Source organism: Theropithecus gelada, chromosome 7b (assembly GCF_003255815.1).
Source record: "Theropithecus gelada isolate Dixy chromosome 7b, Tgel_1.0, whole genome shotgun sequence".
NCBI classification, from domain to species: domain Eukaryota; kingdom Metazoa; phylum Chordata; class Mammalia; order Primates; family Cercopithecidae; genus Theropithecus; species Theropithecus gelada.
The window spans coordinates 5,831,159-5,856,940 of record NC_037675.1 but is presented as its reverse complement, the minus strand read 5'-3'; the positions used below and the strand labels follow the sequence as shown (position 1 = coordinate 5,856,940).

Here is a 25,782-nt window from a genome sequence, read left to right as displayed (position 1 = left end):
TAGGCCACTCCCATTTCAAAATTGGAAGTTTACATACAAATCCCCTGGATTTCTGACTTCTCAAGAATTTTGAAAATGCATTCTTCAGATGATCACACTCCAGGGTGTAATGTACCTGGCCCCATCCATTCCCTTTACCCACTTGGCAGCTGCACTCAGGAGAGTCATGTAGCATTTTGATGCCAATAGCTTCTCTATCATTTTGTCCCATGAGTTTCCTCAGTATAGCAAAAGTCCTAAGAGAAGGAGGTGGCACTACCTTACTCTACACTTTGGAGGACTCCTTCCTCTTCTTCAACATAATTACCTCCTGTGAGTGGGAAAGGGGGGAAAGCATGAGTAACACAGGCTTTGATGAGAAGATAGTTTTTTTTTTCTTCTTCTTTTTATTTCCACTGCTTTGGAGCAGGTTTATCACGTTAGAGCATTACTTCTTTTCCCTTCTAGGGCACTGCATCAGAGCATGGTGAACAGAACAAAGAACCAGCCAAGAAGAAAAGGAAAAAATAAATGAAATGCCTGAGTTAATGTGAACTTTGGGGCTTCTGCTTCGTTTTTACCCAACAAGCAACAATGCCCCTTGTCCTACAGCCCACACCGATGTTGGCATCTTAGTTCTGAACCCACTGAATTCAACTGCACCTTCAGTTAGAAGGAATCTTCTTGGCAGGTCCTGCTACTGAAAAATGGCTGGCCTTAGGCAAGCCCTTTTGCAAAAAGCACAGCTGAAAGCCTGAGTTTGGGAGCCTGCACCACCCCGACGAAGCTCCATGGGAGCAAATACAGAGCCTCCAGGCAGTGCTATGGTCCAGGCTGGCTTCGTTTTTCCAAGGAGCCTTTGGTGAGTTCAATTATCTGGTAAATATCCAGCGCTTCACCTGAAAAATAGTGCAAATTGGTTAGGATGCCACCTCAATAACTGTAACTGAGAGCTCAGAAGTGAGCAAAGGAGCTTAATGCTAAGGTCAAAAAGGAGAGTGAAAGGTTGAGAACAACTGTCACGAATGGTAATGTTATATGTTAGGAGGGTCTGTTTTCTTTTTATATAAAATAAGTCTGTCTTAGATACATTTTAAATAGAAAATAAGCTTTCTGATTTGTTTGGTATTTAAAGCACAGTTTGTCTTTCTGTCATCTAAGAATGCACTCTATAGAATAAATCCTCTTTAAACATTTCTGCTGTGGTTGGAAGTAGGGGACAGGTACAGGTAGAATATTTGAAGCTCTGCTGTCTTCATTTTTGAAATATCATGTCACATTCACTGTGGATACAGGGCACCTTCTAAACTGAAATTAGCCTAGAATATAGCATGAATCAAGAGGGTGATCTCTGGGGCCCCAAGCTTCCTGTTCTCCAAAACCCACTTGCTAGTCCACCTCAGATCCTATTTGTAACGAGGAACAAATGCGTTGTGCTCACCCTGGGGAATCCCGTATCTCCTTTCCATCCCAGTTGGGTTGGAAGGGGTTTTACAATCCATGGTCACTTCCTTCCTGAGGCACCGGTCAATATCAACTGCACTGAAAAAGGCGACTGACTGGGGCAAGTCATTCAGACCCAGCTTGTAGGCAAACATGCACCTGAAAGAGACCCAATCTCCCCTCACAGTCATGCCCCTCCTGTGAACACAGACGCATCACTCCTGGAACAATGACCCCACACCCCTCAGAGCAGGGCTTCCCCTGGTCCAACACCCCATCTGTTCACTTAGCTAAGTCAAGAAAGGTGAAGGTCCAGCACTGTCTTCCATCCAGCAGCCTAACCTCCCACTGAGATACTGAAATGCAATTATGGACTCAACACACTTTTTTTCTTCCAGTTTGGTACATTTTATTGATATACGAAATCACTTCCAATTGGGCCAGAGTTTGAAGCATAAATGAGGACTTTTAGCTTTGTTAAGCATAACCCCCCGGAGATGATTAAGAGGGCAACGGAAACAATGTTGAATATTGTAAACATCTCTTATTTACCCAATAATCAGGATAGATCATGGTTCCCAAACTGGTTCTGAGTGGCAGATCAACATGGAACGGTAATATCATTTAATTCATCCATAAGAACTAGGAATTTTACTACAAGAAAATACAACTCAATATATAAAATATATAAGATATTTTTAAAAATCACATTTGAGTGTCCCCATTAACAATGTTTTCTGTTAGCAGTCAAGTAACAAACTTTTGGCACTTAAGAAAGGAAACATTTATGGGAGAAAGAAAAACATCTCAATTTTCTATGAAATGAGAAAAGGCTTCTGTCATTTGATTTTCAAAATAGAAAAGTGTGAGTACCACCCTTTGGAATAATTCCCCTAACCTCACAGCTTCCTCAATGATCAGTCTTGGTATTTGACATTTTCAAACCCAAGAACTCTTTTTTTAAAAATTCAGGCTAGTCTTTTTAGGACTTCTATAACTTTTTAAAAATTAGAAGAAAGAAGGTGAAACATTCACTTCTAGGGGGATGAAAACTCAAAACTGCCCAGTCTGGCCCAAGAAGCGCTCACCCAAAGCCCCACATAGGAGCACATGGCCAGGCTAGAGGCCATGGGCCCCGCATACCTGGTCAAGAGGTTGGTGATCTGCAGGGCCAGGGCAGCACGGTAGCGGTCCTCCTCCCGCACCAGGTAGCGAACTTCGTCATGGATGCTGATGCAGAAGCGCCCATCTATGGCAAACTCTTCAAACAGCCACTTCATGGCCACAAGCATGAGGTGTAAGTAGTCAACAGCAGAGCTCTGTACCACCCAATTCACACGGCTGGTCATAAACTGGGGAGGGAAGGTGGGCACAGGTGAGAGGGGCTATGCTACATACCAATTAACTCTAGGGTAGAAGCCCCAAGAGAAGCTTCACTCTGGCCCTACCTACCAACATCGGTAAGATCCACAGGGAGCCTGTGCCCTGCCCTGCCCTCCCCGGGGGCCCCTCTACCTATGCTCCAAAGGTAGCAAGATACCTCTCCCTGGACAGCCGAGGGCTCCAGGGCTCGGCTGATGCGGCAGCCCAGCACCGGGGTACGTGGTATGTCAGACGTAGCAATGCTCTCAAGCTTATTGAACATTTCTGACTCTGTGCCCCCCTTCCATGCCCGTTCAGCAATCACCTCCCACTTCTTCCAGTGTGACCTAAGGGACCAGAAACAGAGGGCAGACTCTGTCTGTCAGCATCTCAAAGCTGAAAAACAAAGCATCCAAGCTCTTCTGGGGCAAGCCCAGACCCCTCCCTCCATCCTTAACACAAAGAAGGTTCTTACTTCCTTGCAGCTTCTCTCTGGACCTTGCGCAGATCCTGCAGGGAAATCCAGCCACCCTCAGTCCTGTCCACTGGGAGGTGCAACTCCCTCACCAGCCACTCGCCCTCATCCGACAGCCGATACCTGGGGGCAGCGTTGTTATCACCATCATTCCACAGGAGTGCTTCCTGTGTCACACCTAGTGCCTTGGCGTGGAATGCTCACATCACTTCAACTTTCAAAAACACTGGCATCATGCCAGTCCCCTAAAGGCTTTTATTCAGAGGAAGAAACAGGCTTAGAGAGGCTAAGTGCCTTGCCTAGGATCACGGAGCTAGAAAGAGATGCAGCCCAGGCTTTTGTAGCTCCAAAGCCTGGGACACCCCATGGTAGCCCAATAAAGGACAAAGACTCCAGCACACAAGCAACCACTATTCCTACTGTCCTGTTTCTTTAGATACTGAATTGCCCAATGACCAACACGGGCCTTATATTCAGGAGGTAGCAAGGACCATCACTCTAGATTTGGGGGGATGGGGTAAGAATAGGCTACCCTGAAGGGGAGGGGGCATTTGTTGAAGCAGAAAACACAACAGCCAGGCCTGGCTTACCCTTTTCAACTGCCACAACCCTAGACAACTCAGCTTCCATCTAACCTGCAGATTTCACAAGGCTTGTTGCCTGAAGGCTCCAGAGACCCATCACTCACTTGTATAAACGGCTTCCCTACCACCTGCGCCCGCAGTCCAAACTCCTGTGACACTTTCGAAGGTGTCCACAACTAAAGCCCCACCACCTTTCTTGCCTCTACCAGCACACGCTGCTCACAGTATGAGCCTTACCCAACCTCACTTTATCCACTGGATGATACCCAGCTCCCCTTTCCTGCATTTACAGTCATCAACCACTATATCATTTATCACATACTTAAGTTTTAGTTGTTCATAAGAAAGTTTCCACAATGAGCCAGCTAATTAAATGTGGACAATGTATTGTACCTCAGGAAGTTGTACCTCTCTTCCCTCACACTTTTGGAACCCTCCAGAGTCTGCTAAGGCCCTGAGCACACAGTATGCAGTACTATGAAAGGAAACAAATTGGAGAGCTAGGCTAAGTAACCTGGAGGCCTGGTAATGCTTTCTCCTGTATCAACATCAGCCTACATGCTCCAGTTTGCCACAGCGCCCTCCTGTCAACTCCTGTCTTCCACCCACTCCATTTGCTTTCATTCCCTGTAGGCATCTGAGTTTGCAACCCCTGTATTATTGATTATGCGGCATAATCAGAATTGTCAAGAGGCTACCACTTGGTGACAGTAAGTATATGCTTTACTCCCATGAGGAAAAACTGTTTAAGGCTGACTATAAAGCAAGCAAGTATCACAACAGGACAAATCATCCTGGAACTAGGTTACACAGTTGTAGAAGGAGAGCGGCTAGGTGAGAGTTCAAGTAATGGGCACGAGATAGAACAGATGGGAATACTAAAGGACAGTAAAGCAGGCCTCAGGTCCTGGGTGTTAAAGTGGATGGGAGAGGGACCCTCACCAGCGGAGGCCCTTGGTGACGGCGTACATCTGCTGGGCCTTCTCAGCTGCCTCCTGCTGCGTGAGCCGGTGGTTAAATTGCATTAGTAAGCGCTCAGCAAAAGGCTGCCCAGCCCCATAGATGCGGCCGTAGTTGAAGACTTTGGCATGCTCACGGCTGATGCCCACGGTAGTGGCTGTCTTACTGTGTAGATCAGTGCCCCTGCTCTTCCTGCCCTGCAGTGTCATCCATCCAAAGGCTGTGCAGCCTGGAAGATAAGCAGGAGTGAGAAAAGAAACTCAGGAACATTCTGCCCAATGTTCATCAGAACTGTCAATATGCTACCTGAGGGGCTGGGCTGCCCCAACCCCGGCTCCTGCTCACCATGCATGCCGGCAAAGTGGGCGTCTCCAAGCACAGCTGCAATCCACAGCTCTTGAGAGTCCACATCAGCACCCACAAGGGTGTAGCCAGGTGGGGCCTGCACCATGGCTTTCAACTCACTGCCTACTCGGTCAGGCTGTGGGAAGAGTGAGATACCCAAATGAGACTCCTCCTACCCTATTCCTGGAGCCAGAGTTGACTGAGAGCCTTTCCTAAGGGAATGGCTTTAGAGAATGCCAGACAGCACTGGTGAAACTCCACAGTTCTATAGACAGCCACCTATCAGCAATTGGGATGACAGGTAAAGAATCTACTCTATGCCTAGCGCTATGCCAGACCCCTCACCTACATGGTCCCATCTAAATTCCATGAGAGCTGTAGCTATTACGCCTGTCATTGGCCAGGAGCAGGTGCCCAAAACACATGTACTGAAGGAGTGGACAGGAATCATGAAGCCAGATTTTCCTGTCTTCCATCCACTCCAAGATCTGGGTCAGGCAGTGAACTAGAGTCCTGCCTGACCCAGATCATAGGATCCTTTTCATGCTCCTCGCTAAATACCTAAAGGCCCTCAGAGCTGAGTTTCTACAGACTTGGGAGAGGAAGAGCAGGGGCCAGAGGTGCAGACGACACATACCCGGGCATTGCTGGCAGTGAGCCACGTGGGCTCCACAGCCCGGCGAGTGATGGTGCCGGCAGTCACCACTTGGGGCAGGATGGCCCCATAGAGGCCTTCCTCATCATAGTCGGGGTGCCTGGTGGGGTGCAGGGGAAGGAAATGGGTCTTAGTTGCTTTGGCCCTAGGACCTACCACCTCACCTCAGTTCTCCTATCCCTACAACCACTCAGCAGACCATACCTGATCACAGCACGGGGCAGAGCTGACCTGGGCAGCCACACCACCATCTGGGAGCTGTGGGGACAAAGTGAGGCTCAGCACAGCCATGGGAAGCAGAATCTATCCCGCATCCCACCATGGCCCTCACCTGCCCACCTCCTGGACTGCTATACTCCTACCCAGCCTCACTAACTGGACTCAACATGAGCCCTGGCTCAGCCAAGGCCTGGGGCGCTGTGATACACCAGTCAAGAGCATAAGCCATCTGGGAACCGGCCAGGCCTCTGAGTGAGCTCCTCCTCCTCTCTGGGGGGCATCCATGAGGCACTCCTTCCACCACTACCTCTTCCTACACACAGGCAGACTTCATCATCCCAAAACCCACTCTGCTCACCAGAGAGTGCTGGTGGCCACAATCACCTTGGAAATGGCCTTCAAGATGAATACATTTGCCATTCCAGACTACAAGACCCAGCTCCCAGCCCCCAACAGGGCTTATAGGCCACCAGCTCTCCATGGTCCTCAGCCATATCCCATGGCTCCGGCAGTTACACCAAGAGGTTCTGTTGGGAGCTACGAGGGGCTCTCATGGTCCTACAGCACCATTCTTTTTACGTTAACAGGGAAACTGAAGCTAGAGGGGAGACTTGCCCAAGGTCCATGGCACCAGGACCAAAAGTAGCTAGGCCTCTGGACCACAGCTAGGCTGGCCCTCTGGGAATCCAAGGTTAGTCAGAGGTCCCTGGGTGGGAAGAGGGGGGAAAGGCGTCCCAGGACTCCTCCCATGGTGGCCCACCTGATACGTTTATGGGCGTTCCTCCAGAAAGAAATCATTTTGTTGATTTCCAGAGCACGGGGCCCACTGGCACCTCCTGGGCCAGCCTGCAGGGTGCCATCCTCCATCTTGGGCAGGAAGTCCTTGGCAAAGGGGCTTCCCACATTACAGCTATTACCATCCTGGACAGAGCAAAGAAAGCAGGAGCTGGAGGCAGGTGGCAGACCCCTGGGTGGGGAACCAATGTGAGCACCTGCACTTCTCCCAACACTGAGCTCAGAACCTCAGCAGTCTGAGGCAAATCCCTGATTGCATCACACATGCACACACACGCCCCCTAGGACACACAGACACAAGCAAACCTGGCTCCCCACATAGTGACAAATCGGCAGAATCTATCACGTATCAGATGTACCCCCTGCCACCCAACTTTCATTAGAAAAACAAAAGCTGAGACATGACAGTATGTGCCTGAAATCACACTCTGTCCCACTACTAGTCATTCCCACAAAAAGGACAGTCTCAGGTGTGTCACTCTGAAGGCCTGCTGTGGGCCTTGAGCAGAGTGAGGACACACCACAGGACAGGCCATGACCCAGGACACACCTTGTGAGGCAGCTTGAAAAACCAGCAGCCAGGGATGTCCACATCGTTGTAAGGTCCGTTGCCATGGTGATAGTTGGGCTGGCTGTCCTTGGGGCCGCCAGGGGCAGTCTGTGGGGGCCACACACCTAGATCAGGCCCTGCTCCAGCACCTGCATTCAGCAAGGGCCAGGGGGTAGGGAGTGGGAAAAGGGCCTGAAACTGTCGTCATCAGCTGGGAAATGACAAGATGGCCATGAGGTCTCACTCAGGCTTTCTCCTTGTCCTCCAACATGTGTGGGGCCTCCCAAGGACAGGGTGGCATCTCCAACCCCCCTAAGACCTAGGGAACTCTGGCTGGGAAGAACTACATGGGCAAGAGGAAGCCCTTTCCACCCAGCACCCACCCAGAGAACCCCTGAGCAGGCACACTGCTCACCAGAGCTAGCGGTTGACCTGGCACTGCAGCTCGCAAGTTCTCCATCTTGGCCTCAGCCTCCACTTCTAAGTAATCCAGTTCTTCTACCTGGAGTGGTCCAAGGACCAAGAGAGTGAAGCAGGGGACTGGGTAGGTCCCAATCCACCAGCCCCTCCCTGCATGGTACTCAGACACCGCAGGTCAGTCTGGGGTGAGCCACCAGTGCCAGCCTCCCACCCAAAAAGGCTGCTCCTTCCCTGGGTGGAATACAGAGACCTCCCCTCCCCAAAGCTCAGGTTCAGAGCCTGCCCTCACCGTTTGCCATATGGCACTATTGTCAGTGAGCAGGAACTCCTCAGCCAGGCCGGCCTCCTGAGGCGTTAGCTGCTGCTTCCCCTGTTCGAGACAGTGCTTCCTGTACAGGGACTCGATGGCTCTGGGCAGAGAACAGCAGCAGCAGCCTCTGATTACCATATGCCCACTGTGGGCCAGGCAGCTTGCTGGTGCCTTCCACAATTCTCTGTTTAGTCCTCAGAATCAGCTCTGAGGCAGAACCAGACAGCACTTTCCCCAGGTTTTAGATAGGGATTGACAAACTAAAAATGACAGCACCCTGGCAGCAGGCTGGGGTTCGAGGCCTTGTCTCACTCAAATCCAAGTTCCTCTTACACTACAGAACTGCCGCCTCGAGAAGTTCTGAGCGCACAGCAAGAGGACAGGACCCAGGGCCCAGCTGCAGGCTGGCTCCTGCCAGCTCACCTACCATTGGGCTCAAAGGAACAAGGCCAGTCTTACCCCTTTTGTCCCAAGGCCCTGCAAGAGACTCAGGCTGCCCTGAAAAGCCAGGACTCTTAATTCTGGGCCACTGTAAGTTTCTCCCCAACACCTGCTTGTCTAAAGCTCAGGTTCTGTGATCTTAAACAAGTCAACCGGGCCTTTGTCAACTACAACATGGGGATAATCATTCTAGCTCATGGGGCTCCTTGGGGAACAAATGAGGGAAGCACTGCTTGGCCCATAATTATCACTCGAATTATATATACATTTTTTAAAAAGCCCATCTCCCTGCTACTTGTAACAGCCCTCTGCATGTTCCTGTGAAGGCAGCTGTGCTGCCAGGCCCAAGAGGAAGGCCTTTAGTCCTCCCCACTCTGAACATCTCAACGTACTCTCTCCCAGGGCCTCTGAGATCCAGAGGGTAAGGGTAGCCATGGAAAAAAAAACATGAACCCAGACGCCTTTTTGTGTGTGTGTGTGTGTGTTTTAAAATTTTTTCCTTTTTTGTTTTCCCTTCTTCTGAACCCAGACTCTTGAACCCAAACTCTTTCCACTAGCCTGAGCTGACCAGCCAGGGGAAGGGGTTCCTAGGCTCCAGCCCCTTCCTCCCCTGGGCCTGAGCCTTACCTGTAGGGGCAGACCACCCCAGCTGATTCCAGGGTGGTACCTGTCGGGAGCTTGGCCAGGTTGTCCCGCCGCCCAGGCACCAGGTAGCCCCAGCCATGACGCTCTGAGTAGTGCAGAGGGAAGCCATCCCAGGTCAGTGCCATGAGTTTAGGTGTGACCCGCATCTGCAGGCTGAGAAGGCTGGGGCCTGGGGTCCATGCGGGGTCGTCTAGCCGGGGACAGAGCTTCCGGTACCATCTACGTCCCACCAGGAAGACAGCAGTGTCACAATGGTAAGGGCAGCTGTTGGGGGGAAGGTTCTCTCTCCCACAACGTGCCCCACCCACCCTCCAAAGCCCTGGGGCTTTCTGGTGACCCCGGCCTACAGCCACCATCCCCTCCTTTGGGATGCTTTAGCCAGGACCCCCATGGAATCCTCTAGAAGAATATTTCAAAAGCAAAGACACTAAGTCAGTCCCACTGCACTAGTCAGAAGCCAGGACACAAAAGCATACCCTGGCCCAGGGCAGGGCTCCTTCCCAAGCTCCATTTCATTCAGTGTAACTGACCAGAGGAGGGAGCTCATCTGCCCTCCCCACTCCTCTAGAGAAACACCAGTCCTTCTGGGTGCTCTCTTGCAGGCTGTTCACCAGAGTTGAGCCCAGGGTGAAGCTAGGAAGGCACTCAGGACACTTGCTCTCAGGGTCATGCAAGTGCAAAGTTGGCACCCTGCTGCTCACCCTGGATGCCCTTTTTCTCATCTCTGCCACCCTATGAGGCTCAAAGGAAAGGGCACCTTCTCAAGAAAGGCTTCTTGATTTATTTCCCCAGGCAGAGTCAGAACTACCTATGGACACTAGCTGCACTAGCTGGTCTACATGCCTGGCTTCTCCTAGAAAAAAGGAACTACTGGAAAGGAGGAGCTATGCTCCAGTCTGTACACCCAGTGGCTGCCACGGGCCAGTGCACAGCAGGTGCTCAGAACAGTGCTGAATGAGTCCAGTAAGCCAGTCCAGAGTGAGCAAATGAGAACAGGACTGGAAGACAGTGTGAATGAATGGCAGCAGGTCAGTAAGTACACATGCGCATGATGCCTCTGTGCCAGAACCCAGACCAGGTCTGTCCTGAGAATGGCGCAAGGGTGGACTCTAGATACACTGCTGGGGGTGGGCTGGGCTCACCCAGGGTGTCCAGGAAGGTGCTGGGGCCGCTTGGGCAGGAGCTCTGTGGTCCCCTTCAGCTTCTGCAAGCAGGCACGGGCCATGACATCTTGTTGAAACTCCTCCTCCTCACTGCAGGGGCCGAGGTCTGTGAGGGTGGGGGAAGATAATCAGGAGCAGGAGAAGGAACTCTCAGTAAGACCTGCTCCCACCCGCTCATCTCCAGAAGGCTGGAGCAACCCTTTCCAAGGACCCCTTCAATCACAGGACCTTCCCAGCAACAACCCCTACCCTACCTCTACCTCCTGCCCATGCTCCCCACCTTCCTGATCCATGGGATCACCAGGGGCCCTAGCCCCCTCGATGGGCAACTTGCTGGCTGTGGCTGGCTCCTTCTTCACCTTCTTAGCTTTCTTCTGCTTAAATTCTTGCAGGTCCCACTCCAGGTCCCAGAGCCAGGGGTCTTCTTTGTACCTACAGAGTCAGTCCACTAGGGCAGGGCTAAGGCTAAGCCGAAGGCTAGGCCACCCACTTGCCAGACCCCTGCCTAGATCCTGCCCACCCAAGGCCTGGCTACCTCTCTCCTGAGAGCAGCTGGCAGGCGTCGTTGGCCAGGTCCATCAACGACTTCTTCATCTCCCGCTGGAGCTCCTCATAAGTGCCCTGTGCCTCTGCCAGGTAACGCTCCCAGTTCTGGTTGACAGGCAGGTAGGAGACACCCATCTCCAGCATGCCAGCCAGAGTCACTGGGTGGGGACACCTTGGAGGCAAACACCAGGAGCTGCCATAAATGACCACAGGAGGCAAGACTTTGGCCCAATCCCTGAGCTGGTTTAGCAAGCCTCAACCGAGCCACCGACATGGCACAGCTCAAAAGTCAAATAGACAAGGCATTAAATCCCAGCTCACTGTTACTCATCCCTGGGTAAGTAACCCCATCTCTTGGAGTCTCAGTTCTTTCATCTATAAAATGGGAACAATATCATCCCATCCTCAGGGGTAATGTGGGAAATATAGATGGCAAAAGTGAAAACGGCTGCCACACATGGAGTAATGACTGTGTGCCAGGCACTGTGCTAATAATCCCATACATGAAAAACATCATGCCTGAACCTCACAACTTGGGTGGTAAAATACAGTTGACCTTTAAACAACACAGGTCTGGATCGCGCAAGTTCACTTACACACTTATTTTCTTCTGCCTTAGCCACCCGAGACAGCAAGCCCCACCCCCCTCCTCCTCAGCCTACTCAACGTGAAGGACAGAGATCTTTATGATGATCCACTTCCACCTAATGAATAGTAAACACATTTTCTCATGATTTTAATACATTTTCTTTTCTCTCGCTTACTTTAAGAATATAGCATATAATACATATAACATACAAAATATGTATTATGTTATCAGTAAAGCTTCTAGCCAACAGTAAGCTATTAGTAGTTAAGCTTTGGGTCAAAAGTTCTAGCCAAATTTTCTTCCCTTCTTTCTTCTTTCAGTATCTTTGGTACAAATATACCTGAATTTTCAGCTACACAAGGGTCACTTCATAAGACGGACTCATTAATAAACACAAGCATGATGTGCATGAAGCCCTTGGTTAAGGATCTAGTTCAGAGAAGGTGCATAGTAAACCAGCACCATGCACATGAAACACAAGCACAACTCCATGGCCCTCCCCTCCAGGGCCTCTGTAGAAATCCAGAGTCCAGGGCCCAGATGGACACCACTGGACAGAAGGGCTCCATTCTTTCAGCCTGGAAAAGCTAAGGTCCCCAACCTGAGATAGAACCAGTGCCACCTGATTACAGCAGGCCCGGGTACCAGGAACACACTGACCCCCAAAGCTTCCCACATGGGCTCCCCCTTACCTCTCCAAGAAGAGCGGTAGCTGCTGCTGGAAAACCTCATGGGTGGCCCACACGTCCTGGGCACAGTACTGCATCAGGTCCTGGCACAACACGACAGGAAGGCGCAAGGTGGGCAGCCATCCCATTACCACCACCAGGTCTCAGGGTCAGGCCTGGCAGTTGTATCTCCCCAAGCGCAGCTAGGGGTGTGTCACAGCCCATCTCCCGAGAGCCCCCTCTAGCACCATACCTGGAAGTTCTCACGAATGTCCTTCATGGTACCCTTCACGAACAGTTCTCGAGGCTCCTTCTCTAAGGGAGGCCCCCCTACATAAAGTCTGTGCACCTCTGCCAGACTGTTGACACTGCTGATGTCCAGCCAGTCCCAGGATGAGATCTGGGGAACCAGAGCAAGGGACACGGCAGATCAGCTTGGCCTCGGGTCAGACGGGCTGGTGAGGGGGGTCCCAAGCACTATACTACTATGCTCCTGCCCACTGGCAGTGTGCTCTCACCGCTGGGCCTCTTCTGGCTTTCCTCTGGGACTTCTGGCCTTGCTTTGTGGGGCCCTGGACCTTGTGCTTGCCCTGCTTGGCTGCTATCCACAGACTGCGCTGGAAGCTACTTAGCCCTGAGATGGCCATGTGCATGCTCATGGTGTCCAGGAAACGCATGCGGGAACCCTGAGGAGGAGGAGGAGGAAAGGGAAGGGAAGGAGGGAGGCTGCAACTGTGGGGCCAGCCCACCACTGCTTAGTGGTGTGGACCTCCAGCCCCACCTCAGCTCCTCAAACAGCCTCCCCTCCCAGCACACAGCCTCCAGCACAAAATACAGAATCCTCATGTTTGTTCACGCTTGCCCCATCACCTTTAAGGGGCCTGCCTCAAACCCAACGTGCAAGTCCTTCCCAGCTTCCAGTAGTAGCTCTGAGCAACGTAGATACAGAGTGGCCAAAACAAAGCCTTCAGGGCTATCTAGTCTGGCCCCAACCCTGCCACTCATAAGCTCTGTGGCCCTGGGCATGTCAACAAGGCTGTCTGAGCCTCAGCACCCTCAGCTATAGGCTAAGGTTGCTCTCCCCTGCCCGGCTTGTCTCCTAGGGCTGCTGTGAAGATACAATGAAAAAACACTTCATAAAATTAAGAATTGCCACTACTATACACCAGGCAGAGTACTGAGTGTTTGACATGCAGGCATTGTTCCAACCCTCCTATTAATCCTATGAGATTTATGTTATCTCTGCCTTTTTATAAAAAAAAGGAAACTAAGACTTAGAGATGTTAAGGACCTCATAATAGTCATCAGTGGTTAAGGCAGGAAATGAGCCCAGGCTGTGGCTCAAAACCTTTAAGATCCATGCTAAACTCTAAAATGCCACAGAGATAAAAGCCATTATTACTTTGTGACAACTTAGGTCCTATACCAGGCTTTCCCGGGGACATAAACAGCTAGGCACAGGGACCAGAGGCACAGCTGGTCAACAGATGGGCCTTGTGGCTTCAGCAAAGGCAATAGAGACACTTGCCAAGCAAGCAGTGCCTTCCCTAACCACTGAGATTCGGGCTCCTGGCCCATCCCATGCCAGAACCTGTAGCTGGCCCCAGGAACCTTACCTGGATCAGGTACTGCTCCCTGATATGAGCTCGGTCAAAGGAAACATTGTGCCCCACCACTAACTGCTCCTTCCAATCTCTCTGGGTGGGGCTGGCACCAGCAGGGACCTCCAGGGGGATGAGGTCAGCCGGCGACAGCTGGCTGGTCCAAGAGTAACGCTCTTCCACCAGCCGCCGGCTGCACCAGGAATACCTGAGGGAGGCGAGAGGCAGGCAGGTTCACCATGGAGACATTAAACTTCCACTCCACAACACCCACTGCACACCTACCACTACATGCCAGATGGCGTACTGGCAGCTGGGGACACAAGTGAGACCAAAGGGTGCTCCTAACTCAGCTACAGGTCAGGTGTAGCAGGGTGGGTGTGTGTGCTGGTGGGCAAGAGCTACAAAAGCTTCTTTAAACTTCTGCACATAAAAATGGAACTACTGGGCTATTAGACCTACACGTAGGTATTATATTACAGCCTGGGCCATCAAGGTGTTTGCTAGACCTAGTGTTCACTAAGTCTACATCTAGCTCTGAGGTTTTATGAACATTATCAACCCCTTGTGTCTATAGGCACAAACCAGCTACTGTTCAAAGTGCTAGTAAAGGAGATAGACAGTAACAGAACCAAAAGTGGAGTTTTTAAAAATTTAACTGGTAAAAAAAAAAAAAAAAAAAGACAAATACTGCACACATGTACAGGATGAATCATCTCATGGCTGAAAAGATTCTGGGGGACAAAGAACAAATCACACACCTTGGAGAATCTCACCCTCAGTGAGAGACTAGGGAAAGTGCCAGAATGAGAAAATGTATGCGCATGTGATAAGGTGGGGGTGGGAGGATAAGGGATGAGTGCGGCCTGTTGGGGGCCTGACACTAATTCAGTAAAAGGCTGCAGTTTGCTCAAGATCCACAAGGCTAGGTGTAGGGGAATGGCCACTGAGGAAATGCCTGCTGCAAGCCACAGATTGTTCTCAACAGTCAAGGCCCACTCAGCATCAAAGTGAGTGACGAGGCCATGTGTGGACAACACTGCAGAGAAGGAGCTCCTTGCAACCTTTATGGAATGGAAGAGTGAGTATCTGCCTCAACAGATTCAACACATATAAAACTAATTTATTTCAAAGAGAAAGCAAGAGGGTCCTAGTTTTAAACCTGACAAAATCTAACTCATACTCCAAATGGTGAAAATAAGCCAAGGGACTGAAAGAAATCTCCCCCACCTTTTAATTCAGCATGTCAAAGCCCTTACAACAACACAGACAAAAAGGCTAAAGAATGCCAAATAGTTGAGGCCATGGTGATAACAGGGACTTTGGTTACAATAAAACGCCACACTGGTGTCAAGATGCAGCTCTGCATGAAGCCATCTCATTATACACTAGTGATTAAAAAGAAGAAAGCCAAATTTATGATGAGTAGGGATCCATGCCATTAATACTAGTTTTACTGTGACTCTCAGATAAATGTTGATAGCCGGAGTGATGTCCCTCTAGCCTGATGGCCAAAGCCCTTACCCTTACAAACAGCCTTTGGGAAGAAGCTGCCCTGTGGGAGGCTCATAGCTGACGAAGGCTTCTCCTCCCATTGTAAACTGTGGGATGGTAAGGTACCTAATGTTACTCAGTTAAGGGGGAGGGGCATGCCCAGGTTCAAAGTGGACCGCTATTAGGGCACCATGTGGCACCCACCTCCACCCCACCAGTCAGACTCCCAGGAGGAAGGTCCCAGCATGAGCCCAGGCCTTAACAATGACTTCTGCCATCAGGCCAATGCCCTGAGTACCACTGGCAAGAATGGAATGAGAATGAGGGCAGAGCGGGAAGGACAGGGAGGGAAAGGAGAGGTAAAAGGAGAGAAAGGAGGAAGAGAAAAGGGGACTTGAGGTAACTTGGCCAAAAATGACCAACAGATCAAAAAACAAATCTTTCTTGTCACTGATTTCCTAATTTTCTTTCAGCCACCAAAGCCTACTTTATCTTTCCAAATGATGGCCGGTATTCCCCTTTACTTTGACCATCGAGTTACATATTCTAAGTAGTGTGATTCTCATTGTAACTGGAATTCAATCAATGCAGAATCATCTAGTTTTGCTCTTTTCAGCCATTAATGCCTACCTTATCTATTTAGCCATGTTTTCACCATTTTCAACTGCATATTTAACATTTCGCAGCTTTCTTTACAAAGATGTAGCTTCCAATAGGAATAAAGAAACTGCCAACTTTTTTGCTGGCCATGCCTGAAAGCATTAAGGTTGTAAATAGTATTTTAATCCTGGAATGAAGAATAAAAAAAGGGGAGAAACAGTACTGCCATCATTGTTTGAAAAAGAAACTTGGGTAGCACTTAGAAAGTTATTTTAAAAGAAAAGAGAGATTGGATATACTTGTTTGGGACCAAAATGCCTGCTTGGAAGGCTGGGGGCAGGAAGCAATGTTTCTCAACTAGGGGTGGTAAACCAGATGCCGCCTCAAGGGGGCATGTGGAAATGTTGGTGGCTGGGACAGTGGGGAGGGGGGTGTTGGTCTGGCGTTTATGGGAAAGGCCAGGGATGCTAATGTCCGATACTGCCTGGGACAGTCCCACAAAAGGGAGCTTTCTACTGCCCAAAATAATTAATAGCTCCCCAAAAAGAAACACTATTCAAATGACTTTTCAGACTAACTTCTCATGACGCTATTAGGGGAGGGGGTAAAGGCACCAAATCATGGTGATCTTAAGTGGCCTCCCACAGGTCTCATGTACAGCGCTCTACTGTGATTCTCCGCATGGCCTTTACTGCCTGACATTTACTTGGGTATTTGCTTACTGCCTGTGATCTTCCCACCAGAAAGTGAGTCCCACATAAACAGGGGTCTAGTCCTAATTCACCACATCAGTGCTCCCTACGTGAGCACCCAGCACATAACAGGACCTCAGTAAATGTTCACTGAAACAAATTATTAAGCTGGGCCCCCATGCCTACTTATGTCCCCAACCCTGCCCCTACTTACCAGGCCGAGGGGGATATGGCCACCGCCAATGTGGGGCAAGTTCCCTCTGCCAAGCAGACCTCCACGTCGAACACCAGGGCCCGCTCCTCGGGGATGGCCACGGGTACGGCCTCCCCCTCGGGGCCGTACCGGGTCCAGCCCTCCGCCCAAGCCCAACCCGTGGGCTGCGGGGGCAGCTGGGCCTGCAACAGCGAGTTGGCCGCCTCCAGGTAGGGCAGGCTCTGCTTCTGGGCCAGGAGGCGGAAGTGCTGGTCCAGGTTGTCCCCGTAGAGGGGCGGCAGGCGCAGCTCCACGTCGGGCAAGGGCGCTGCTGGCTGCCCCCAGAGCCCGTGCTTCTGCAGGTGTTCGACGCTGCGGCGCACCGCGGCCTCGCCGGGTATCTCCCCTCCTTGCCCGAAGATTTGCTCGTGCAGCCCTTTCGAGAGCATCTGGATGTGCAACGGGTTGTGCCGCAGCTGCCCGCCCTCCGAGGATGGCACTTGCGGCTGCTGCAGCTGCTGCTGCTGCCGCCGCCGCCCGTCGCTGGGGTCGGACGCGGGGACGGAGCTGGAGACCCAGCGCCCCGGAGCTGGAACCGGCCCTGGCACGACGGTGGCGCCGGCCAACTTCCTCCAGAGCAGGCGGCTCATGGTTGGTGCAGGGACCCCCACGCTGGGAGTCAGAACACCTAGCTTTGGACTCCAGCTTGGCTGCTTTTATTGGCTGGAAGACGTGGAGAGAGACACGTCCTGTCTCTGCTCTCCTGTCAGTGAAATGGGTTTGACCATGCCTGCCTTCCACCCCAAATCCTAAAGGAGACAGATGATATAAAGCGTTATTTTACCATATATGTAAAAGCTGTATTCATAGTCACCATTCCTTGAGCATTTACTGCGTCCCCAGCACTGTGCCAGGCGCCTCAGTTGCATTTTCTGTTAAGCCTCAAAACTTGGGAAACGTCAATACCCCTCCTGGGGGAACCGGGGTCCACGCAGCTTCGTCAGTGGACCCACGTGGGGAAGCCGAAGGCAGCGAGTAAGAGAGCAGTATCTGGAGTAGAGCGACGCGGCTTTGAACCCCGCTTCTGGCTCTCTCGAGCTGTGTGACCTTGGGCAACGCTCCTTAGGCCCTGATATCCTATTCTGTAAAATGGGGTTATGGATTCTGCCTGTCACACAGGGCCGCTGTCCGGAGCACACAGGGCGCCTACGTCTTGCGGCCCTGCTCTTGGCAAGCGCTCGGCAAATGGTGGCTGCCATTACCGCGACCGGCGCGGCCCGAGAGCCTAGCGTCGAGAAGTGCCAGAACCCGGATTCGAACCCGTAGGGTGGGCCGCCGTCCCGTGGGACCTCCACCCACACCCTGACCACGGCCCAGCCGGCCGAGGGCGTCCTGCAGCGGGCGTGGGCGGCCACCCCCGTCCGCCCCGCCGCCCGCCTGCGCCCGGCAGAGGCGCCGCGGTGCGCCCTGGGACGAGCCGCCGCCCTGCTCCGGGCCTCGCTCCCTGACTGGAGAGGGAGGGGCCGCGCTGCCGCTCAGCGACCCAGCCTCCCCGCCGCCAACCTCGGTCCGCACGGTGCTTCCTGGTCTGCGGTTCTCCCGACCCCAGGCCCACGGCGCAGCGTCCCCCTATGCGCGGCCTACGCAGCCTCGGGATGGCGTGTGGCCTCCACCCGGCCGGTCCGCTTCGCTGGCAGCAGCAACTTCCCGTCTGCACCCGACTAGGTCCCGCTGCTACCCGAGAGGCAAGCGGGAGACTCCCAGCGCGACCAATAGGAGGGCCGCCAATGGTGCGATCCGCCCGCGGGGGGAGAAAGGGGACTTCTGGGTGGGCTCTCCCTGCGGAACACTGCGAACTACAGGCCAACCTCCCCCTCTCAAGGAGCAGGTGGGTTGGTCCCGAGCTAGCCGGTGGGCGGGGGTAACATTTTTATGAGTTGCTCAAGTAAAAGCAACAACCAGGTGGCCGCGTGGCCTAATGGATAAGGCGTCTGACTTCGGATCAGAAGATTGCAGGTTCGAGTCCTGCCGCGGTCGTAGGATGGTGTGATGACTAACTTTTAGTTTATTCCCCTTCAGGAACGAAGTATTGAGACGACCTGAATGTAGTTGCCACCGATTCTCACCGCAATTCAAAGATGTGTGGAACGCTAAGATCAGCGGAAGTAACCACTCCAACCCACCACGCCCACAAGTCCCTGCGAGATTGCCCGCCTGCCTGTCTCAGCGGAGGCACATTTCTAAAATGTGCCGGGTCTCACACCCCGTCGCAGGTGGAGGAAAGTGGAGAGGGCGGGGCATCCTATACAGAAATCTCAATTTATACTCAGTTGATGGTTTCCAAGAGTTTGGGCTCGCAGCCGCAAGCGAGGCTCTCTTCCTCGCCCATGCCCCTGCCTCCTCGTCTCCTCGTCCTGAGCAATTCTGATGGGTAAAAACGTTGCCTTCCGTTGAACCTGAATGTGCTGGCAGATGCTAGCCTTCAGCCCACAGCGCGGCTGGACCTTGTCCCCCTCCCCGGCTGTTTCCGGTCTCCGCATCCGTCTTCTGTTGCTCCAGGTGCTTCAACAACTCGCAGCGCTCGGTGATTGGTGAACTGTGGTAAAGTGCACGCAGAATAAGGTCTACTTGATTAACCACCGCCTGAGGGTTGGGGTCTGGAGGCCCAGCTGCACAGATGAAAGGGAGGCTCGGAGACGTTTAGGACCAACCGAGATCACACAGCTGATTAGGAATAAAATTCAGGTCAAGCTGAAAGTCGGCCGCCACCGTCCAGCGTGGATCCCAAGACACCGTGAACGGACTTGAGAAATTGACCTTGGCGTTTTTCAGCAGTGGGGTGCAGGGAAACAGTCCTCCGCCGGCCCTGCGGGCTGATGCCGACCCTCACCTGCTCCCGCCACCTGGAGAGGTAGAGAGAAGCCCCGAGCCAAGCAGCATTGAGCTCTAGTCCCTTCTATTTAAATATGAAATATTTTGCATACACTTTTCTAGATGTACTTAATATACACAGTGTTTTAATGTTTGTGGTTTTTTTGTTTTGCCAAAAAAAAAAAAACCACAATCAGAAATTCATCTCTTTTTTTTTTCACATAACGGTTGACTTTTACAAAATACTGGAAGGAGAGGCTCTCAGCTTAAATAAGGGAGTCCCTGAACGGGGAAAACATTTTCATCTTGTTTCTTCTAACCGCCTACTGATACTTGGCATTTCCTCCAATTATGAGCACAGGCTGTCAGCCACCGTGGTATTAACAGTGCCTGTGACTTTGTCCCCTCTAGCGACCACAGATATTTTCATAACGCATTACAGGTGCTGCAGGTTTTTCAAAATTTGTTTGCACTCATCTGTACTTCAAAATAACGGTGGTTACTAGACTGCCGCTAGATCCTGTTAGTTAATAAGTTTACCTATTTGTCCTGATATTTCAATACCTTTGATGTTCTTTGTAATCCTGCATGTTTTATGTGCTTAAAAACACTATTCTTCCATATAACCAAAGACTGCCTGTACCCCAAAAACTATTGAGATAAAAATTAATAAAACATATTTCACAGAAAAAAATTAAAAACAGAAAACACTATTCTAGGCCAGGCACAGTGGCTCACGCCTGTAATCCCAACACTTTGGGAGGCTGAGGTGGATGGATTGCCTGAGCTCAAGAGTTCAAGACCAGCCTGGCCAACATGGCGAAACCCCGTCTCTACCAAAAAAATACAAAACTTAGCCCAGTGTGGTGGCACACGCCTGTAATCCCAGCTACTCAGGAGGTTGAGGGAGGAGAACCGCTTGAACCCAGGAGGCGAAGTCTGCGGTCAGCCAAGATTGCACCACTGCACTCCGGTCTGGGCAACAGAGTGAGATTCCATCCCCCTGCCCCCACCCAAGAAAAACAACAAAACAAAACAAAATAAAAAACACTATTCTAAGAAGGTGTCTATGACACAAAAAAAGCTAAGAACCCCTGGCCCAACTGTCCACAGGGGCTGCTGTTACCAGTCCTGATTGACCTCCACTGAGATTCAGTCTCAGGAGATGTCCATCAAGATGCCTGCTCCTCACATAGACTACTTCAGGCTAGCCTAGTGCCCTGGCCCTGGAATTAGAATCTTCAACAAGGACAAAAATGTTTAATACTGATTCCTGCTGAGGGAGGGTAACTGAAGGCCTGCACCCTTCCTGCCAAGTTACACCGTTTCCAGTCCTTTCTGAGCCCAGCTCCTCCACTTCCCCTGCCTCCTTTTCTAGGAGCTCCCCAACATCCTTCTAGAAAAGTCTGTCCCTGATAGTAGTTCCTGAGAAACAGTTACATTTTCCCACAATTCCCTGGACCTCTCCCCCCACAGAGCAAGAGGCAAAGTTCATCAGGACCCCTGTTCTCATCACAACATTCTGTACTTTTTTTCTTCTTCTTCAGAGACAGGGTCTCACTCTGTGAGTGCAGAGGCACGATCTCAGCTCACTGCAGCCTCCACCTCCCAGGTTCAAGCGATTCTCGTGCCTCAGCCTCTGGAGTAGCTGAGATTACAGGTGTGCACCACCATGTGGATCTAATTTTTTTTTTTTTGAGATGGAGTCTCGCTCTGTCGCCCAGGCTGGAGTGCAGTGGCTGGATCTCAGCTCATTGCAAGCTCCGCCTCCCGAGTTTACGCCATTCTCCTGCCTCAGCCTCCTGAGTAGCTGGGACTACAGGCGCCCGCCACCTCGCCCGGCTAGGTTTTTTTTTTTGTATTTTTTAGTAGAGACGGGGTTTCACCATTTTAGCCAGGGTGGTCTCGATCTCCTGACCTCGTGATCCGCCCGTCACGGCCTCCTAAAGTGCTAGGATTACAGGCTTGAGCCACCGTGCCCAGCCCAATTTTTGTATTTTTAGTAGAGACTGGTTTCACCATGTTGGCCAGGTTGGTCTGAAACTCCTAGCCTCAAGGGATCCGGCCACCTCGGCCTCCCAGAATTTTGAGTTTACGGGCTTGAGTCACTGCACTGGGCCAGAACACCCTGTACTTTCAAAGCATGTACCTCAGTTGTAACTAATGATGATTTTTTAAAAATCTCTCCCTTCCGGCCGGGCGCGGTGGCTCAAGCCTGTAATCCCAGCACTTTGGGAGGCCGAGGCGGGTGGATCACGAGGTCAGGAGATCAAGACCATCCTGGCTAACATGGTGAAACCCCGTCTCTACTAAAAATACAAAAAACTAGCCGGGCGTGGTGGCGGGCGCCTGTAGTCCCAGCTACTCGCAGGCTGAGGCAGGAGAATGGCGTGAACCTGGGAGGCGGAGCTTGCAGTGAGCCGAGATCGCGCCACTGCACTCCAGCCTGGGTGACACAGCGCGAGACTCCGTCTCAAAAAAAAAAAAAAAAAAAAAAAAATCTCTCCTTTCCACTGCTGTAAATGCCCATAGGGACTGACCTTATGTCTTATTTTGAGCTCAATTCCAGGCCCTGCCTGGAGCTTGGTAATAATCAGCACTTCCTAGCTTCCAGGTGCTGTTCCAAGGGCTCACATATGTCACCTAAGTGAATCCTCACATCAACCGTTGGATAGAGGTACTGTTATTATCCCCTTTCACCCATGGGGAAACTGAGGCACAGAGCGGCAAAGAAGCTTGCCTAAAGTCCTATAACTGGTCATTGGTAGAGCTGGGATTTGAATTCATGGGAACCAGGATCTCAGCAACTACACTACACGGCAAATACTGGTTTATGATGCTAGCGGAGGATCCCTACTGCACGGTTGTGTGCCAGGCGCTGCAGGCGATGCACGTGCAGACTGGTGTGGCCTCCTACATCACTGCTGCGGCCTCCTACATCACTGCTGCTGGCTAACTAAGTAAGGGGCCCTCAGGTGACAGCCTGCTCCTCCAGGGTCCCTCTCGTGTGCTTACTTCCTGGTGACTTTCAAGGTCTTCTCTCCTGTTTGCCAAGCCCAACTCCAGCAATTTCTACCACAGGCAGAAAATATCACTGCTCTTCCTTTATCAACAGCTACCACTTCCAAATGAACCAGGCTGAACGCTTTAGAGCACCATTTTATTTGATCATTTCAACAACCCCATAAAGTAGGTGCAAAATTATTCATTTTACAGCTGAGAGAAGACAGACTCCAGTAAGAAGTGTGAAGTAAGAAATGTGAAGCATGGTGGCTGATGCCTGTAATCCCAGGACTTTGGGAGGCCAAGGCAGGAAAATAGCTTGAGGCAGGAGTTCAAGACCAACCTGGCCAACACAGCAAGACCCCCATTTCTAAAAAAGAAAAAGAATTTTTTTTTGTAACTGGCTGGGTGTGGCGGTATGTACCTGTAATCCCAGCTACTCAGGAGGCTGAGGTGGGAGGATTGCTTGAACCCAGCAGTTCCAATCTAGCCTGGGCAATATAGCAAGAACCTCATCTCCAAAAACAAAATAAATAATAAATAAATAAAACGTATAAAAAGAAAAAAATGAGAATGTGGCCTTGTGACCTATGTGTGAAATTCAGGATGATAGCCATAGACTGTTTTCAAAACATGATTCTTATTTCAGGGGGAATAATTGGTTCCATCAACTCTACACAGTTTACGAACAGGTCAAAAAGAAATTGATTGAAACGCAAATAATTTCTTGAAGATTGGGAAGCTTCCTGATGGGAATAAACTGTGCCCTGTCATCCGTATGTCTGGCACGCAGAGACAGACGTCTGTCGCTCTTGTCCCTACCCCAATTTGTCCCTCCTTAGCTCCTGACCAAGGCTCCTGGCACAGGGAGTTAGGGACAAGGCTTATTAACTAAGCTGAGCCAATCAGGACCCACAGCATTGCCTTCATATCATCAAATATCCAGTCAATGTTGAAATTGCCAATGGCAAGAGCATCTTTTGCTCTGGCTAGTTTGGGCTGGATTTTCTGTCACTTGTGATGGAAAGAGCTCTCACTGATTGAGTGCTTATTACATATTTGCTAAACAAATGAATGAACTTTTTGAAAAAAGTCTTCAGCTAAATTTCACAGAAGTAAGTTTCACTGAGATGAGACTAGCTAGGCTATAAGTGAGATTCTTAGATTTGCAAAATGCTTTGTAGTTTGTTGTTTGCAACTACTTATAATATTACCTTCGCTCCACAACAATCTATGATACGGGAGGTATCTATGATACAGGTAAGTATTTTCAAAGGAAATGTGGTGTATTTCTGCCCTAAATTGAAAACTGCTGTCACTTACCATACATACAATTTAAATATAGACAACTATATATAACTACACAATATATAATTTATTTATTAAAATATATAATATACATTTGATATATCATTTAGTTTAATGTGTTAAAAAAAAAAATAACAAGCACCAGTAAGAAAGTCAACCAGCTTACAAAAGTCATACCTGAATGTAAGTTCCTTGATCAGAAGAATGAAACTTTTTGAGCAATGTGCAATAAGGTGATACTCCATTAATGTCTCATAGTTTAAGACAAAGATGAGATTCTATGTCAATAAGACAATTTAATTTTGAAAATGTTGATGTTAACCTCAAGAATCTCAGTCTACATGTGTATGCCACCAGAAAAGGCAAAAAAATTAAACTGCCATTTCTGATATATTTTTGCACACTTGCACATACTAAACAAATATTGATTTCGAGTAGTAACGTTTCTATACATTACTAAAAAAAAAGTTCCAATAGGAGTGGACACTGGGCCAGGCACGGTGGCTCACACCTGTAATCCTAGCACTTTGGGAAGCCAAGGCGGGCAGATTGCCTGAGCTCAGGAGTTTGAGACCAGCCTGGGCAGCATAGTGAAACCCCGTCTCTACTAAAAATACAAAAAAATTAGCGGGCATGGAGCACACACCTGTAGTCCCAGCTACTCGGGAGGCTGAGGCATGAGAATTGCTTGAAACCCAGGAAGTAGAGGTTGGAGGCGGAGGTTGCAATGAGCCAAGATTGCACCACTGCACTCCAGCCTGGGTGACAGAGTGAGACTGTGTCTCCAAAACTAAAAAAAAAAAAAAAAAAAAAAAGAATGGACACTAGAAGTCTGGGCTTGGTGGCTCACACCTGTAATCCCAGCACTTTGGGAGGCCGTGGCAGGAGGATCACTTGAGGCGAGGAGTTTGAGTCCAGCCTGGGCAACATAGTGAGATCCCATCTCTACTAAAAACAAATTTTTAAAATAATGGTTTAAAAATTAAAAAGAGTGGACACTTGAATAGAAGGATCCATTCTGGAAGCATGTCATCAGGGCAGTGTGTCCTTCAGAGAGAAGGGCAGAATCTTCAGTTTCTGAATGACTGAAACATCCATGGGTTCTGAGTCCTGGTCAGGGTCCTGTGGCCTGTTTCACCAGCTGCAAAATTGTACATTCCACCTCCTGACCTATTAGATCCCAGTCAGGTCCAGGCCAGCACAGCATTGCCCGCTGAGGGCAGCCTTGGCTTATAGCCTTGACCTACAACCCACTGCCTGGGGCCTGGTGCAGATGGTAGATGGGTTTTTTGCAATTTGTTTATCACAGGAGCTTTTCAGCTCAAAATATTAGCTGAGTGTAAAAGGGGTGAAGATAAATGTGTATTTCTTTCTCGCAGTGTTTTTCCTTCTTTTGAGGAGTACATTGGGCTGAACTCTTGGGGTCAAGAACTTTTGTTCTTGGTGGTGTTCTCCTGTTGAAAGGGGAAACAACACCCCATCCTATCCCAGGAACGACAAGTGTTTAAGTTATCCAAGCAATGCAGGAAAACAAGAGCAAGACTCCGTGAGCAGGTACTCACATGTCAGGGAACATCATCTCCCGCGTCCTGAATCTGGAAGCAAATAGCCACGTTGCTTTTTCATTTAATTGTCAGGGCTTGGAGGAAAGATTCTGTATTTTTTTTCTTCAGGGAAAATGATGGACATGCTTGGTCGTTGCATAGTGTCATTCAGTTTGGATTGGTCTGTATTTATTTATTTACTGCCCACTGTGTTCCAGAAAGACTTTGAGGTGGCAGAGGTTAGTTGTGATCACATAATCATTGCTATCTGAGCATAAAGAGGGAAGCAGCTCAAACTACCTGGTGGCGTCCTGCCAGGAGGTATAG

The 25,782-nt window shown here is 50.4% G+C and overlaps 2 protein-coding genes and 1 non-coding gene across 5 annotated transcripts in view; 2 read left to right on the top strand and 1 right to left on the bottom strand.

The window, feature by feature from the left end:
- FANCI (FA complementation group I) overlaps positions 1 to 1,176 on the top strand; it is an 82,641-nt gene extending 81,465 nt beyond the window's left edge. Inside the window, exon 38 of one of the 2 annotated variants that reach the window (XM_025391535.1) lies at positions 448 to 1,176. In XM_025391535.1, coding sequence (XP_025247320.1) covers positions 448 to 510 — 63 coding nt within the window. In that variant the 3' untranslated portion in view covers positions 511 to 1,176. The remainder of the gene's footprint in view (positions 1 to 447) is intronic. The other variant, XM_025391536.1, reaches the window with a different exon arrangement.
- POLG (DNA polymerase gamma, catalytic subunit) lies at positions 380 to 18,481 on the bottom strand. Of its 2 annotated transcripts, none has more exons than XM_025391539.1 (23): positions 18,305 to 18,481; positions 16,751 to 17,538; positions 13,766 to 13,958; positions 12,668 to 12,835; positions 12,403 to 12,549; positions 12,174 to 12,253; positions 10,882 to 11,064; positions 10,627 to 10,778; positions 10,326 to 10,452; positions 9,166 to 9,402; positions 8,077 to 8,197; positions 7,783 to 7,869; positions 7,368 to 7,475; positions 6,783 to 6,943; positions 6,008 to 6,061; positions 5,786 to 5,903; positions 5,149 to 5,284; positions 4,786 to 5,032; positions 3,260 to 3,382; positions 2,963 to 3,131; positions 2,566 to 2,774; positions 1,421 to 1,581; positions 380 to 878 (listed from the first exon to the last, which is right to left on the bottom strand). In XM_025391539.1, exons 2-23 carry the CDS (start codon positions 17,377 to 17,379, stop codon positions 802 to 804), a joined length of 3,687 nt encoding a protein of 1,228 aa, XP_025247324.1. In that variant the 5' UTR covers positions 17,380 to 17,538; positions 18,305 to 18,481; the 3' UTR covers positions 380 to 801. The 2 variants fall into 2 exon arrangements, with proteins under 2 accessions (XP_025247324.1, XP_025247323.1); XM_025391538.1 differs by having other exon boundaries at positions 18,293 to 18,467.
- A 212-nt stretch (positions 18,482 to 18,693) lies between these two features.
- TRNAR-UCG lies at positions 18,694 to 18,766 on the top strand. The gene has a single exon. It is a non-coding gene; the product is annotated as a tRNA-Arg (tRNA).
- The last annotated feature ends 7,016 nt before the right edge of the window (positions 18,767 to 25,782 follow it).